The sequence below is a fragment of the Engystomops pustulosus genome, chromosome 4 (assembly GCF_040894005.1).
Source record: "Engystomops pustulosus chromosome 4, aEngPut4.maternal, whole genome shotgun sequence".
NCBI lineage: Eukaryota > Metazoa > Chordata > Amphibia > Anura > Leptodactylidae > Engystomops > Engystomops pustulosus.
This window is the reverse complement of record NC_092414.1, coordinates 200,469,429-200,487,763: the sequence shown is the minus strand read 5'-3', so window position 1 is coordinate 200,487,763 and position 18,335 is coordinate 200,469,429. Positions and strand designations below refer to the sequence as shown.

General features: G+C 47.1%; 1 protein-coding gene across 2 annotated transcripts in view; it reads right to left on the bottom strand.

Annotated features, from left to right (window-relative positions):
* The window catches only part of LPAR2 (lysophosphatidic acid receptor 2), a 32,146-nt gene extending 16,553 nt beyond the window's left edge, over nt 1-15,593 (bottom strand). The window contains exon 1 of one of the 2 annotated variants that reach the window (XM_072149414.1): nt 15,067-15,593. In XM_072149414.1, the coding sequence (XP_072005515.1) occupies nt 15,067-15,073 (7 nt within the window). In that variant the 5' untranslated portion in view covers nt 15,074-15,593. Of the gene's footprint in view, nt 1-2,417; nt 2,582-15,066 lie in introns of those variants that run through there. The other variant, XM_072149413.1, reaches the window with a different exon arrangement.
* Between the last annotated feature and the right edge of the window lie 2,742 nt (nt 15,594-18,335).

Below are 18,335 nucleotides of genomic sequence, written 5' to 3'. Positions count from 1 at the left end.
AGAATTTTTTTTTTATAGGAAAACAGGAAATTCTAGAAAGGACATTTCATCCTCCTTCCGGAGGGAGTTGGTAGTCTAATGGTCTAATGGGATAAAATCCTCTAAAGGGAACCTGTCACCAGGGACCTCATTTTCACTAAAGACAGGTTGCAGAAGCTCATTACAGCTCTTTATATTGCATTACACTATAATTGTTATAATTACACTATACACTTATAACTATAATTGTTATAATTGTGTGTTATAACTTACCTTGCACCCTGACCATATCCTCCGTGTAGTCCCAGGGGTTGGGCTTTGGTTTGGATGCATTTCAAAAAAACAACTTGTGACTTGTCTGTGCTGCTCACTCCTCAGCTCTCAGCCTTTGTGCTCCCGTACAGCTCCTCCCTCCCTCCCATTGACAGAGCTCACAGCCTGGTGATATGACATCCGTGGGGGATGGAGGAGCTGTACAGGTGCATAGAGGTGGGGGCTGAGAGCTGAGGAGTGAGCAACACAGACAAATCACATGTTGCTTTTTGAAATGCATCCAAACCAAAGCCCAACCCCTGGGACTACACACATGATTCTGTCATGATGTAAGTTATAACACACAATTATATTGTAATGCAAATGCTTAGAAAATGCAGAAAGACAGATGTGCACTGCAGCTGTAATGGGCTCCTACAACCTGTCTGTAGTGAAAAATGAGGTCCCCGGTGTCAGGTTCTCTTTAAGGTTCTGAATCCATTCATGGACTGTCAGTGCCCAGCTGCTGCCCATACTGTATACTTGTTTGCTATGATCATCCTGAGTGGTGACAATGAGAGGACGTGACCTTGGTGAACACACAGGAGATAAGACTGCTGGTGTATTGTGTCTGCACAGTTATCAGCCATGTGTAATCTCCTTTACAAGACACTTCAGTGATATCGGGGGGGAGATAAGGGTCCGGCAGTTCATCTGCTGACAGAAGTGTCTCTCCTTAAGCATGCTGGGAGTTGTAGTCCCCATCCCACATACTCACACATTCATAAAGAGATGATATGTGGTAGGTACTCTACTACCTCCGTGTACATAAAGGAAATCTACCAATCCACCCGGATAAAACAGGGACACTTACTAATAGACCCAGGACCATAACTGTGGTAATCTTCTTATATTTGTTATCCATGGCCTCCTTCCTTCTAACATCAACTTTTTAAATTATGTTAATGGGCCTGAAGCATTCTGGTGGGGCGTTTTCCACAGCCCCTCCGTGCTGTAGCTTTACAAGCTGTTACACTGTACAGGTGCACCTCACCCCCTACCTGCTCCCTCGTCACTTCCCCCCTTCCTCTGCCTGCTGTAATATTACACAGTGGGGGTGAAGGGAGAAGTGCTCCTGCACAGGGTAAGAGCCTGTGAAGCTACAACATAGACAGGCTCTGCTAATGTCCCCAGGACCCCTTCTGATTCATTAGCATAATTATAAAAGTTGATTTTAGGTGGAGGGAGGCCCTGGATAACAGATATAAGAAGATCACCACAGTCCCGGTGCCTGGATCTAGGAGTAAGTGTCCCTGGTTTATCAGGATGGAAATTGATGGGAGATTTCCTTTGACTACAAGCCCCATCAAGCCTTGCAAATCCAACTGGACCAAAACTGGATACGACAGCTGAGACTTTCACTATAATGTACGTGTCTATAGTGAGACATACTCGGACCCATTCACCAAACATAGAAAAGTTTTAACCCTTTACTAAAGAAACCAGATTAAAAGTGTCCTCCAAGGCCACACATAGTGCGAGGATATCCTATGGAGGGGGAGGTATATTAAGTAGATGTGGCCCCAAAACTTGTATAATAAGGGGACAAGCTTTGTTCTAGAGGGCCTGACCCTGGTTTGTGTGGGTGTCGCCTAATCTGCACTACTGTACCCCAAAAATGCTCCAGATTTGCAGCACAACTAAACTAGTCGGAGGTGTAAAGTTACAATAGACATCGGCAGACGCTGAGAAATCTGCTGCATTATATTTTACACTCATTTATATGCCCGCAGCAGAAGCTGACACCCCCGCAGCGATTCTACTCTTTCATACAGCAGAATAGTGAGTGTGTAGGAAGTGGTGACTATATAAGTCATGTGACATTTACAGGAAAGTACATGTACAGCCTCGGTGTAGCTTCATACAGGCCCAAACTCACTCACGTATAGACACGCCTAACTACGAGACACCACAACCACGAAACAGAACTCTTCTAGGTATCTTCTAGGTATCACTCATGCCTAAAACCCACCAGACACCCCCCCCCCCCATACCTCGAGGTTGGGTTCTCTTTCACCTTTTGTCTTATTGCCCCTCCCAACATACTGGGATATCACATCCTAGAGACTGTCCACCTTCCCCCGTCCACAACAAGATCTTCCATAAGCATCCAGGCCTTCTCCTACCTTTACTTATAGTTGTAGTAGTCATCCTGTGGTTGTCCTCAGCTCCTCGATAGCTTCCATTAGGTCCCAGCAAGCAGCGTCTCCTCCCCCCATGAGGCGCACAACATAACTCCTGATATACAAGCCACTGCCTGCCGGTACAACCCCGGACTATTTCCAAATACCAGCTACCTGTAAGGTGTGACACAAGGGAGGGCCCCGCCTCTACAGAGGAGCACACCTCTCAGGTCTTGGCTCAGGTTACACTTAACACACTCCTGTCGGGAGAAGACAACAGGAAGACGACGGGCAAAACTGTGAGACCGTACTCATGGAAGATGTCCCTCTACATGGGCATGGTCCCTCATCTTACCTTATGGCAAAGTCCATCACGCAACTCAACAATGGGCTGAAAAAGTGGCGTTTTATTGGTTGGGTTGGACTTTCTATAGGTTGATTTTGATAGTTCCTCAGCTTACCTTATGGCAAAGTCTACCATGAAAGACGGCAACGTCCTACTGCTCTCAGACCACCGCATGGCAAGGGACAACGTGTAGTAAAGCAGTGGCCTACAAGAGTATGGTCCTTCAGATCACTGTGGTCAACATCCACCAGGAAGTATAGCAATGGACTACAAGACAGTCCCATACATGGTCTCACAGCCCTTTGATTGATCCAATACAGCCAAGTGCTACAAGACTGCCCCCTACGGTACATGAAGATGTCCCACTACATGGGCATGGTCCCTCATCTTACCTTATGGCAAGGTCCACCATGCAACTCAATAATGGGCTGAAAAAGTGGTCCCTCAGCCAACTACACGAGCTTGGTCCCTCAGCTTTCCATATGACAAAGTCCATCATACATCACAACAACGGGCTACAAGATTGTCCCATAAATGGTAAGAGAAACCATTCAGAAGAGCCTCCAGCTCAGTGCAGACAAAATCCACCATGTGGTATAGACATGGACAACAAAACTTCTCAACATATGGTCCCTCAGACCACCACATGGCAAAACAGAAAAAACTCACAGACCAGGAGAACGTCTAGGTAAGTGACAACTCAAATTTGTATCAACGCAGCCATCACGGCAAGTGAAGAAGTCTTTGCTCTTCCACCATGCATGGTCCCTCAACCCACTGGATGGCAAAGTCTACCATGCAATATGGACGTGGTCTAGATGAAACACCGATGATACAGTTTGCTTCATGACACGCAACACCTTGTGGAATAGTAGTGGACAACTAAATTGCACCACACATGGTCCCTCAGCCTAAAGAGTAGCAAAAGCCCCAGAAGCAACAATCCTGGGATATTAATCCATATTTCACAGTCCTGCTTCTACTAACTCAAAAATTTGCACTTCTCTCCAGGGTCAATACTTAACACTGTCTGATGTCTGTATGGTACACCTTACAAATTTCCCTCGAAAGACATGAGCATCCCCACAGAATAATCGGGAGCCGCTAATAATCCCCTGTTTTACGTTCCTGTGAGATTTGCACATAACCCCGGGAGGATAAGACTGGGTAAATGTTGGTGATTGAGTCTTTTAAGGTCCTTCTGAGTAATCCATGACCCCGCACTGGGATCACATTACAGTAACCAGACCCAGAAGAGGAGAAGACCCTGAGATGTTTATGTAAGTGACCACCGCTGATCTCTACAATAACAAAGCCTGGCCTATACTAACAATCTTATCTGATGGCCCTCACACTCGCAAAGCCCTTCCCCAAACAGCTCGACAAAAGGCCGGAGATAAGCGGGGAGGGGAGGGGGGTCCTGTGTATATAAAGTGAATCTAGGCCAATGACTCGTGGGTCAAGGATTGTCTCATCAGGGTGAGGGGACAAAAACACACACTTATTACAATCTGCTCTGCTAACCCCAGGAGATAAAGATTAGCACTGACTACATCGGGGGAGGGGGAGACTGTAATAAAGGGGGCACCAGACACAATCCCAACAATTCCAGCAATTCCTCCTTTCTTCTCCTCCTCTTCTATGGTCACGTTGTGTCTCTTTTGCAACTTAAAGTTTTAAAACCGAAACACGTTAAAAAAAATCTTCTCTGCGTTGAATGATATCAGTAGTAGTAATGATATCTGACTAAAGTAGAAGCTCCCCCCCTCTCTACTCTGACTACAGTAGGACCGCCCCCCCCCCCTCTACTCTGTCTGACTACAGTAGAAGCCCCCCCCCTCTACTCTGTCTGACTACAGTAGAAGCTCCCCCCCTCTACTCTGACTACAGTAGCACCCCTCCCCCCTCTACTCTGTCTGACTACAGTAGGAGCTCCCCCCCCCCTACTCTGTCTGACTACATTAGGAACTCCCTCCCCCCTCTACTCTGTCTGACTACAGTAGGAGCTCTCCCCCCCCTCTACTCTGTCTGACTACAGTAAGAGCCTTCCCCTCTACTCTGTCTGACTACAGTAGGAGCTCTCCCCCCCTCTACTCTGTCTGACTACAGTAGGAGCTCCCCCCTCTACTCTGTCTGACTACAGTAGGAGCTCCCCCCTACTCTGTCTGACTACAGTAGGAGCTCCCCCCTACTCTGTGTGACTACAGTAGGAGCTCTCCCCCCCTCTACTCTGTCTGACTACAGTAGGAGCCTTCCCCTCTACTCTGTCTGACTACATTAGGAGCTCCCTCCCCCCTCTACTCTGTCTGACTACAGTAGGAGCTCTCCCCCCCTCTACTCTGTCTGACTACAGTAGGAGCCCCCCCCCCTACTCTGTCTGACTACAGTAAGAGCCTTCCCCTCTACTCTGTCTGACTACAGTAGGAGCTCTCCCCCCCTCTACTCTGTCTGACTACAGTAGGAGCTCCCCCCTCTACTCTGTCTGACTACAGTAGGAGCTCCCTCCCCCCTCTACTCTGTCTGACTACAGTAGGAGCTCCCCCCCTCTACTCTGTCTGACTACAGTAGGAGCTCCCTCCCCCCTCTACTCTGTCTGACTACATTAGGAGCGCCCCCCCCTCTACTCTGTCTGACTACAGTAGGAGCCCCCCCCTCCCCTCTACTCTGTCTGACTACATTAGGAGCTCCCTCCCCCCTCTACTCTGTCTGACTACAGTAGGAGCTCTCTCCCCCCTCTACTCTGTCTGACTACATTAGGAGCGCCCCCCCCCCCCTCTACTCTGTCTGACTACAGTAGGAGCCCCCCCCCCTCCCCTCTACTCTGTCTGACTACATTAGGAGCTCCCTCCCCCCTCTACTCTGTCTGACTACAGTAGGAGCTCTCTCCCCCCTCTACTCTGTCTGACTACATTAGGAGCGCCCCCCCCCTCTACTCTGTCTGACTACAGTAGGATCCCCCCCCCTCCCCTCTACTCTGTCTGACTACATTAGGAGCTCCCTCCCCCCTCTACTCTGTCTGACTACAGTAGGAGCTCTCTCCCCCCTCTACTCTGTCTGACTACATTAGGAGCGCCCCCCCCCCTCTACTCTGTCTGACTACAGTAGGAGCCCCCCCCCTCCCCTCTACTCTGTCTGACTACAGTAGGAGCTCCCCCCTCTACTCTGTCTGACTACATTAGGAGCGCCCCCCCCCTCTACTCTGTCTGACTACAGTAGGAGCCCCCCCCCCTCCCCTCTACTCTGTCTGACTACAATAGGAGCCTTCCCCTCTACTCTATGATAGCAGCAGGAGCCTCTCCCTCTATTCTGCATGTCTCCATCTGGTGCCCCCCTCTGTTCGGTTTTAAGGGGGTGTAGAATATGATAAAATCTTGGTTGCTTTTTTCCCCAACACAGCTGTCTAGAGATTGTGTATTGTACTGCAGGCCAGGAAAAATAGAGAGATGAAGCGGCACTGTGAAATGGGAAGGGTGCAAGCTTGTGGAGGTCCGACTCACGGATCCCGAAGTATCAATAAGCCAAGGTAGGGAAGCAGCACTCCGTAACAAACAAGTGGGAAATACAACGTTTCAGCTATCTCAATGTAGCCATTCTCAAGTAAATGTAGCTATTTTCATGTAATTTTAGTTTACGCCTCGCTGTCCTAGCTATTCACATAACTCTCCAATGCCCCAGCAGAAGGTGCGCCCAGGGGATGTGCGGACCCCTCACAGTAGAGGCGATACTTGGCAGGAAGAGGTTAACTGGTGATGATCCCCCCAGGCGCTGAGCTGCGGTGGGTATGGAGATGTATGTGTGTGATTTGTATATCCACAGACTCTATACATACAAACCCTGTTTACATTTTTACATTGATGCGGAGCAGATGTTCTGCCTAGCACCTACCTCATACACTGCTAATGTCACGGTGTCACCCGCTCCACTCCCGACTACAACCCCCAGGGTGTCCTGAGACCCTGCAGCTGTCCGGGTGCATGCTGGGAGCCGTCATTATACAACAGCTGTGGTCTCACCAATCACCATCTTACGCCCCTCTTGTCATAGCTGTATTTGTATCGCTCCCTAGAATTTGTGTGCCCGTTGTAAGTAACAGCAGGACTATGAAAAATGCCTTTATATTCCAAGATTGTACTAGGTGCATATCCTCACACTGCTGTTCTCTTAGCACTGTGCACTGAGTTGCTCCATAGCCCCTCCCCTCTACGGAGTGGCCGCTGTAGTATTCAACTAGAAGCCTGCTAAGGCTTAAAGCATAGGGGATGTAGAGATGTGGACCACTGTCTGCGGAGAGCACAGAGCACTGCAGTGTGAGGACACACCCCAGAGGCACTTGGAAAATGTGGAATAGTAATCCATATTTCACAGTACTGCTGCTATTAACAACATGTATAATATACAACAGATATAATTACACAGCTCTTCAGAGACAATAACTAACACTGTGTGAAAAGAGCACAGCAGTGTGAGGCATCGTCCCTCCCCACTGCACTTGAAGTATCTACAATCCTGGAATACTTCTTAATATTTAACAGTCCTGCTGCTACTAACAACACGTATAATATACAACAGATATAATAACACAGCTCTTCAGAGACAATAACTAACACTGTGTGAAAAGAGCACAGCAGTGTGAGGCCTCGTCCCTCCCCGATGCACTTGAAGTATCTACAATCCTAGAATACTTCTTAATATTTCACAGTCCTGCTGCTACTAACAACTTACAGAGAGCACAGGGCACAGAAATGTGAGGACATGTACCCCCCCCCCCCCCCCAGTGCTCTTGGAGAATCTACAATCCTGGAATACATGTACATATTTCATAATCCTGCTGCTACTAACACAAGCAAAAGTATGATAAACCAACTCTCTGGGGCTTCTACCTGTCTGCACAGAGCACAAAAGTGTGAGGACAGGTCCCAAAGCACTTGCAGAAGCTACAACCCTAGAATATGAATGCTTACGTCACAGTCCTGCAGCTACTAAAGTCAGATTACACAGATCTCCAGCAATGAGACCTTACACATACATACACAGAGCTATGATTACACAGATCTCCAGGGGCTAGCTGCAACCTGCTGACAGTTTCCCTATAAATGCGGCAGCCCCTCTCCCCTGCCGGGCCGGCTTGTCCCTGTAGTAATTGGGGATGTGATGGAGGAACGTGCGCCTCTTATCAGCAGTGTGAGGACGGTGATATCGTGACCCCCCTCATTGTGGGATTGTGGCGACAGAACATGTTCTTGGCTGCTCCCCGGATGATGTCATTGGGTCACTGGGTTTTGGTCGAGTCATTCAGAGAGAGCGGGAAGACGTCTTGTTCTTTGGTTATTAAGACACGTCAGGAGAGTTACAGCCAAGATCTCGTGTAAGAAGAACGAAACAAGACACGACCCCAAACCTCCAGCCGAGGAGGATCCATCCAAGGACATCAACAAGACATCCGGACGCCAAACATCAGCATCCCAATCACATAACACTGCAACGCTGTCCGTACCGCCACACCGACTGTACCCCACACCACCGCCACACCGACTGTACCGCCACACCACCGCCACGCTGACTGTACCGCCACACCACCGCCACACTGACTGCACCTCCACACCACCGCCACGCTGACTGTACCGCCACACCACCGCCACACTCACTGTACCGCCACACTGACTGCACCTCCACACCACCGCCACGCTGACTGTACCGCCACACCACCGCCACACTGACTGCACCTCCACACCACCGCCACACCGACTGTACCGCCACACCACCGCCACGCTGACTGTACCGCCACACCACCGCCACACTGACTGCACCTCCACACCACCGCCACGCTGACTGTACCGCCACACCACCGCCACACTCACTGTACCGCCACACTGACTGCACCTCCACACCACCGCCACGCTGACTGTACCGCCACACCACCGCCACACTGACTGCACCTCCACACCACCGCCACGCTGACTGTACCGCCACACCACCGCCACACTGACTGTACCGCCACACCACCGCCACGCTGACTGTACCGCCACACCACCGCCACACTCACTGTACCGCCACACTGACTGTACCCCACACCACCGCCACACTGACTGTACTGCCACACCACCGCCACGCTGACTGTACCTCCACACCACCGCCACACCGACTGTACCCCACACCACCGCCACGCTGACTGTACCGCCACACCACCGCCACACTGACTGTACCGCCACGCTGACTGTACTGCCACACCACCGCCACACTGACTGCACCTCCACACCACCGCCACACTGACTGTACCCCACACCACCGCCACACTGACTGTACAGCCACACTGACTGTACCGCCACACCACCGCCACACTGACTGTAATGACCACTCCACCGCCACACTGACTGTACCCCCACACCACCGCCACACTGACTGTACCGCCACACCACCGCCACACTGACTGTACTGCCACACCACCGCCACACTGACTGTACTGCCACACCACCGCCACACTGACTGTACCGCCACACCACCGCCACACTGACTGTACCGCCACACCACCGCCACACTGACTGTACCGCCACACCACCGCCACACTGACTGTACTGCCACACCACCGCCACACTGACTGTACCGCCACACCACCGCCACACTGACTGTAATTACCACTCCACCGCCACACTGACTGTACCCCCACACCACCGCCACACTGACTGTACCGCCACACCACCGCCACACTGACTGTACCGCCACACCACCGCCACACTGACTGTACTGCCACACCACCGCCACACTGACTGTACCGCCACACCACCGCCACACTGACTGTACCGCCACACCACCGCCACACTGACTGTACCGCCACACCACCGCCACACTGACTGTACCGCCACACCACCGCCACACTGACTGTAATGACCACACCACCGCCACACTGACTGTACCGCCACACCACCACCACACTGACTGTACCGCCACACCACCGCCACACTGACTGTAATGACCACACCACCGCCACACTGACTGTACTGCCACACCACCGCCACACTGACTGTACCCCAACAGCACCGCCACACTGACTGTACCCCAACAGCACCGCCACACTGACTATAATGACCACACCACCGCCACACTGACTGTACCCCCACACCACCGCCACACTGACTGGACCGCCACACCACCGCCACACTGACTGGACCGCCACACCACCGCCACACTGACTGTACTGCCACACCACCGCCACACTGACTGTACTGCCACACCACCGCCACACTGACTGTACCCCAACAGCACCGCCACACTGACTATAATGACCACACCACCGCCACACTGACTGTACCGCCACACCACCGCCACACTGACTGTACCGCCACACCACCGCCACACTGACTGTACCCCCACACCACCGCCACACTGACTATAATGACCACACCACCGCCACACCACCGCCACACTGACTGTACCGCCACACCGACTGTACCGCCACACCACCGCCACACTGACTGTACCGCCACACCACCGCCACACTGACTGTACCCCAACAGCACCGCCACACTGACTATAATGACCACACCACCGCCACACTGACTGTACTGCCACACCACCGCCACACTGACTGTACTGCCACACCATCGCCACACTGACTGTACCCCAACAGCACCGCCACACTGACTATAATGACCACACCACCGCCACACTGACTGTACCGCCACACCACCGCCACACTGACTGTACCGCCACACTGACTGTACCCCCACACCACCGCCACACTGACTATAATGACCACACCACCGCCACACTGACTGTAATGACCACACCACCGCCACACTGACTATAATGACCACACCACCGCCACACTGACTGGTATGTTGTATGTAACATGCAAATACACAAATCATAACTCTAAACATAGAATACAGGCGGTCCCCTACTTAACGACACCCGACTTACAGACAACCCATAATTACAGACAGACCCCTGTGACCTCTGGTGAAGCTTTCTGAATGCTTTACTATAGTCCTGGCTGCAATGATCAGCTGTAAGGTGTCTGTAATGAAGTTATATTGATAATTCTTGGTCCCATTACAGCAAAAAATGTTTAAACTCCAATTGTCACTGGGGCCAAATTTTTTTTTTTGCCTGGATCTACAATTATAAAACATACAGTTTCGACTTACATACAAATTCAACTTAAGAACAAACCTCCGGACCCTATCTTGTACGTAACCCGGGGACTGCCTGTATACACAATACACATAAACATGTAGAACACTAGTGAAGATGAATACAATAAATACACACACACCAATACGGGAATACAAATCATAACTATATACACAAAATACACACAGATAGTGAGATATAAAACATACCTAATACAAAACACGGAGAAGCAAACATACCAACACATAGAAAACTATACACATACAATGAGTACAGACATATGCAATCATTGCAGAGGGTTCAATCAGTCACTCAGCGGTCACATTTCTGGCGTACAAGCCCTGGAACACATGAAAACGGACAGGAATTGCCCCTATTTCCCCCCTTACGCCACTTCCACTCCAAATGGACGTGGAGGGTGAGAAGGCGCAGGGAGGGCTGTGTCAGGGCGACTCTACTCATTCAGATTTGGGCTATCGGTCAATTCTTCTCCAGGCCGGACCTGCTATAGAAGTTCCCCGGCAGCGCAGTGCGGTACATGTATCACTGCCCCATAGGGGGAGATGCATCCGAATCCAGATGGCATCCAATCACAGCTCAGCTTTCATTTTCCCACAGCTGTTTCCATGGGCAACTAGGACATTTATCTCAGACAGTTCTGAGAGTATAGAGCACTTCTAGAGATTAGACACTTATGTCACGTAGCCCTGTGACCATGTCAGAGATAGACAGATACACATGAGATAGACAGTAGTCATATGTCAGTCGCGAAGGAGCCGGCTCTTGTTCGTGAACAATGGGAGCCGGCTTCCCTACCGGCTCACCACGCCTCCTTTAACCTGATACAATCAGGTTAAATTTGGAGTGGTGTGGGGTGACTGACTGTCCTGCGGCTCCCTATTATATATTTAATAAGGAGCAGTTCAGGAGCCAGAAGAGCCGGCTCTTCTTAGTGAGCAGAGCCTAATGAGCCGGCTCACTAAGAAGAGCCGGAATTCCCATCACTAATAGACAGACAGTTAGATATGAGACACAAGAGACACAGATAGAGAGACAGATAGATATGAGACACAAGAGACACAGATAGAGAGACAGATAGATATGAGACACAAGAGACATAGATATAGAGACAGATAGATATGAGATAGATAGATAATGGGGGGGATTTATCTCCCCTTGTACGCTGATAAGAGGTGTACAAGATGTAACTTAGCAGCAATTCTCAATGCAGAGCCGGATAACATGATTACTCCGCCCGATAAGCCACTGCCGGGATACATTCACACGACCGTCATGGGGATGTATATACAGCCACAAGCTTGTGGCTGTATATATGCCCCCATAGACAGTAATAGGGATACACTGGCGCATACATTAACCCTTTGGCACTACTTTTCCCCATTTGCACTGCATTCATCCTTGTTAAACAGATGTTTCGCTACGACTGCGCTGGATTCATTTGTTACCACAATGATAAATGCCCCCCACAGATATAGGAGATAGATGTGGAGGGAAGGTGTTGGCCCCTGTCAGGTCCTGGCCCCTGTGTTACAGATGACCCCTTGCAGGACCCCATGTAAGCAGCAGGTCCGGACCTCCGAGCGATCGCTGCGGATGGTTCCGATGAAAGAAAATCATCCGGAGCCAAAGACCACAAACTTCTCTTCCAAGATTAAGAAGGAAAAGAAGAATTCCCGAGCGCAGCACAAATCCCAGCGCACACCTCCGGCTCTCCACAAGAAACAACACACTATGTTATTCTTGGAGATTGTTATGAGACGCAGGGAGCCGGGTTCACTGCTGGAGAGGTCAGAGGGCAGGGACCAACCTCACCCTGACTCTACACAACTATGAAGGGTTAAATAGGGCCAGAGATGGAGGTGACACCCATGTGCACCCAGAAATCACTGGATAAATACACTGCAACCACAGATTGTTCTCATCCAATTGTAGCTGTTATTGTGATGTCATAGTATTGTTATAGTGATGTCATAGTGATGTCATAGCATTGTTATAGTGATGTCATAGTATTGTTATAGTTATGTCATAGCATTGTTAGAGTGATGTCATAGTATTGTCATAGTGATGTCATAGCATTGTTATAGTGATGTCATAGTATTGTTATAGTGATGTCATAGCATTGTTAGAGTGATGTCATAGTATTGTTATAGTGATGTCATAGTATTGTTATAGTGATGTCATAGCATTGTTATAGTGATGTCATAGTATTGTTATAGTGATGTCATAGTATTGTTATAGTGATGTCATAGCATTGTTAGAGTGATGTCATAGCATTGTTATAGTGATGTCATAGTATTGTTATAGTGATGTCATAGTATTGTTTATAGTGATGTCATAGCATTGTTATAGTGATGTCATAGTATTGTTATTGTGATGTCATAGTATTGTTATAGTGATGTCATAGTATTGTTATAGTGATGTCATAGTATTGTTATAGTGATGTCATAGCATTGTTATAGTGATGTCATAGTATTGTTATAGTGGTGTCATAGTATTGTTATAGTTATGTCATAGCATTGTTATAGTGATGTCATAGCATTGTTATAGTGGTGTCATAGTATTGTTATAGTGATGTCATAGCATTGTTATAGTGATGTCATAGTATTGTTATAGTGATGTCATAGCATTGTTATAGTGATGTCATAGTATTGTTATAGTGATGTCATAGCATTGTTAGAGTGATGTCATAGTATTGTTATAGTGATGTCATAGCATTGTTATAGTGATGTCATAGTATTGTTATAGTGATGTCATAGCATTGTTATAGTGATGTCATAGTATTGTTATAGTGATGTCATAGCATTGTTAGAGTGATGTCATAGTATTGTTATAGTGATGTCATAGTGATGTCATAGTATTGTTATAGTGGTGTCATAGTATTGTTATAGTGATGTCATAGTGATGTCATAGCATTGTTATAGTGACGTCATAGTGATGTCATAGTTCTGCTATATAGATGTTATAGTGATGTCACAATGATGTCATAGTTTTCTTATAGTGATGTAATGATTTAGGATGGATTTCTGCATATTTCAGCAGCAGATTTATCACTTCCACATTTTAAAATTGCACAAAATCTCTCCGCTCCCCGGGTGACAGACAGACGTGTGGTCTGTGACCGAGACTTTCATGTGAATTGTGCAAATTTTATCAGCAGCCTAAATAATATAAGACAAGATGTTATATGTCTCCCATACACTCACACTGTACTTACAGAAGAGACACGGTGCAAAGAATGATAGATAGACATGAGATGGAGAGATAGATAGATATGTGATAGATAGATAGATATGTGATAGATAGATAGATAGATAGATAGATAGATAGATAGATAGATAGATAGATAGATATGAGATAGATAGATATGAGATAGATAGATATGAGATAGATAGATAGATAGATAGATATGAGATCGATAGATAGATAGATAGATAGATAGATAGATAGACAGATAGATAGATATGTGATAGATAGATAGATAGATAGATAGATAGATAGATAGAAAGATAGATAGATATGAGATAGATAGATAGATATGAGATAGATAGATAGATATGAGATAGATAGATAGATAGATATGAGATAGATAGATATGAGATAGATAGATTGACAGATAAGATAGATATGAGATAGATAGATAGATGGATAGATAGATAGATAGATAGATATGAGATCGATAGATAGATAGATATGAGATAGATAGATAGATAGATAGATAGATAGATAGGAGATAGATAGATATGAGATAGATAGATATGAGATAGATAGATAGATAGATAGATATATAGATATGAGATAGATAGATAGATATGAGATAGATAGATAGATAGATAGATAGATATGAGATAGATAGATAGATAGATAGATAGATAGATAGATAGATAGATAGGAGATAGATAGATATGAGATGGAGAGATATATGATAGATAGATAGATAGATAGATAGATAGATAGATGATAGATAGATGATAGATAGATGATAGATAGATATGTGATAGATAGATAGATAGATAGATATGTGATAGATAGATAGATAGATATAAGATAGATAGATAGATATGAGATAGATAGATAGATAGATAGATAGATATGAGATAGATAGGAGATAGATATATGATAGATAGATGCAGGTTATAGATCACATCTTGTACTCACCAAACATAGTGATCTCCGCTGTGTATTGGTTCTGGTGCCGGTGCTGTTCTCTCCCGCCAGTTACTGCTGCGCTGCCGGTCCGGGTCCCGCACTATCTCCCGGTACCTCCCTGTGCTGGCTGTACTGTATAGACCTCTATATGTCCCCGGTGCTGGCTGTACTGTCCTGGTATAGTCCTCTATAGTGTCCCGGTGTAGTCCTTTATAGTGTCCTGGTATAGTCCTCTATATGCCCCGGTGTAGTCCTCTATAGTGTCCCGGTGTACTCCTCTATAGTGTCCCGGTGTACTCCTCTATAGTGTCCCGGTGTAGTCCTCTATGCTATGTCCCGGAGCAGAGGTCCCGGCCGCCGCCTCCGCTCCTGTGCTCTGCCTGTTGCACACAGAGAGGAGGGGGCGGGTGCTCGGCAGGGGGCGCCCTCCCGGCCATACATCACACACTCAGGTTACAATGGGGGCTGCAGGGGGCCGGCAGTGTACACACTATTATCCCCTCACCTACCACAGGGGGGCATTCCTCCTCTATGTACCCATAGCAACCAATCACAGCGCAGCTACCATCCGATGCTCTGCCCTTGGAAAATTAGAGCTGCATCCTCATTGGCTTCTGTGGGCAAGTGAGAGGCCTCTGTGTTCTATGGGCGCTAATATATATATATATATATATATATATATATATATATATATATATATATATATATATATATATCCTAATCACTATTTCTTGTCTCTTTCTGGAAAAGTTGAAAGCCTCTACAGCTCACATCCAGCTTTCCTGGGCTCCTGAATGACATATCTGATCAGACATATAATTATCCATTAGTCAGTTGTGGAACTCCAACTCCCAGCATTCACTCTATTCTGGATTTTAGTAAAACTTCCTTAAACGAGACAGTACTATGCTGGGAGTTGTAGTTCCACGCCACATGTAAGCTGAAGGATGACGACCCCTGACTCATCCGATTGGATTTTGGGCTCTTTTACAAAATACACAAATCATACATATTTACCTACTGTACCAGATTATTCGGGAAACTCTCCAAAAACCAAGACTAAAGTATTCGCCTCTACTCATTCATTCCTCGTCGATCTTTGGCAGATATTGATGACATTTGTAGAACAAGAGTTGCAGGAATAAGAGACAAGTATCTGAATATTCTGCTCCGGGGGCTAAAAGTCCTGAGACGGTTGGAGAGTTGTATGGGATGGAGCATACCCTTTTTTGGGACCTGTCACGCCTTTTAGTGATGTGGGAACTCAGCGGATGGTAGAGTATTCCCCGGGGAAAAGAATATTTGACAAATCTCCTGCGCTTGTACCAGGTCCTTTCTTCAAGAGCCTCCTGGGGTAATTAAGAAGTATGGTCTGGGATCTGTTCACTGCCCGGAATACATGCATGCTCAGTTTGTGTACTGCAGGGGGTGCATAAAATGTCTGCTAAAGATGACAAAAATTTGCGCAATTCACTAGATGCATGAACCTCAATGTTTTGCATTTATTAGTTTATTGGGTTTGGGTCTTCATTTCTTTAGAGGGTCTTTCCATATTCTGTTGTTTTTAGGTGCTTGGGTTCATATTTGATTAGGGATAGGTTGTCCGGACTGTATTAGAAAGTCATTGGGCCCATTTACTTACCGGATCCTGTCGCCATCCCCCATCTGGACGGTTCGACGAGGATGAAGTCCGGCGCGATTCACCAAGATCGTGCGCCCGAGATGCTGCATTTGTCGCTTCCCCTGATCGGGTCCGCCGGAGTTCACCTTCTTCTTCCCGGTGTATGTGAGTGCATGTCTTGCGACACAATTAGAATTTTAAATCCCGCGCTTAGTCTGAATCTGTCAGGTTGTCCGACGGCCACGCCCCCCGATTTGTGTTGCATGAAAGTCGGCGCAATTGCGGCAAAATGTGATCGTGTGTGCCAAAAACCCCTGTTAAATGCGGCGCAAATCGAAAATATCGAAAATAGTCGGGAAACCCGCCTGAAGTGCGGTCAGTGGACTCTTTGTAAATCTGCCCCTATAACTATGTTCTACTAATGCACAGGTAATGGTTTTTTTTTATATATATATATAATTGTATTTTTATTATCATTTTTCGAAAAAGACATAACAGAAAATTGTCAAGTACATATTATGCATTAAAATTCTTCAGCAATAATACAACTGTAAGACAAGGTTTGTCCCGTAGGATATTAACAGATTAAACTTTCCATTAGCGTACCAGGAGGCCAGGCCTGACAGTATGATATATACATAATATTAAAACAATAACCAAGGGAGGCATCAACAATATGCCTAACCGGTCTAGGGGGGTGGGGGGGGGGGGGTACAGACAAAAGACAGCCATACATACTCACCATGACAACAATTAACACAAAAGGGGTGACCATATAATTCTCCCTCTCCTGCCGGCTCTTCTATCCAGAAGCGATCCCATCGTTCCCAAGTTTTATCAAATACAGGTAATGGTTTTAATTGTGCGATTATTGTGAGATCCGGTTTGCGGTGCCCCATTTATATAACACAAGTTTTTACAAGTCTATAAAAAAGGCGGCATTGCGGTTACATGATGCAAACACATGGCAGCACGGCTCATGCCCTCCTTCTCGGTGGGATGCCATCGCCCGTGCTCATACAGCCCCGGGCCATGGATGACGCTGTCACGCGTCTATGATAAATGATGGTTTTGTGGACAAGATCGAGCCTGCATCCGCTTAACAAAACCGAACTCCATCAGGACGTATATGGCCTCTCAGATGTGGAGACAGTCCCTAATTTTCAGTAAATTCCTGGAAAATTTTTAATTTTGCAGTCCAAAAAACGGTGGAAGGGGGAAAAACAAGTCCAAGGGTCAACATCTGCAAAGAGTTTGTATGTTCTCTCCGTGTTTGCGTGGGTTTCCTCCAGGTCCTCCAGTTTCCTCCCACACTCCAAAGCATACGGGTAGGTTGATTAGATTGTGAGCCTCATTGGGGACAGGGACTGATCTGGAAAGCTCTGTGCAGCGCTGCAGAATCTGTGTGCGCTATATAAATAAAGGAATTATTAAAACGCCACCCCAAAATCAGTAATGGGCAATCAGGACTTAAAAGTCATAAATATGATGATCTCATGTTATAAATTCAGAATTCTTCTAACCCCACTAATGTTCATAGAAGTTCCAGCTATGTAAATGGATGTAGATTTATAGGGTTAGGGCCCCCATATATCTTCTTGGCATATTTTACTGACAGTTAGATGTACAGAAGATGCATAAATCTTGTAGGAATTAC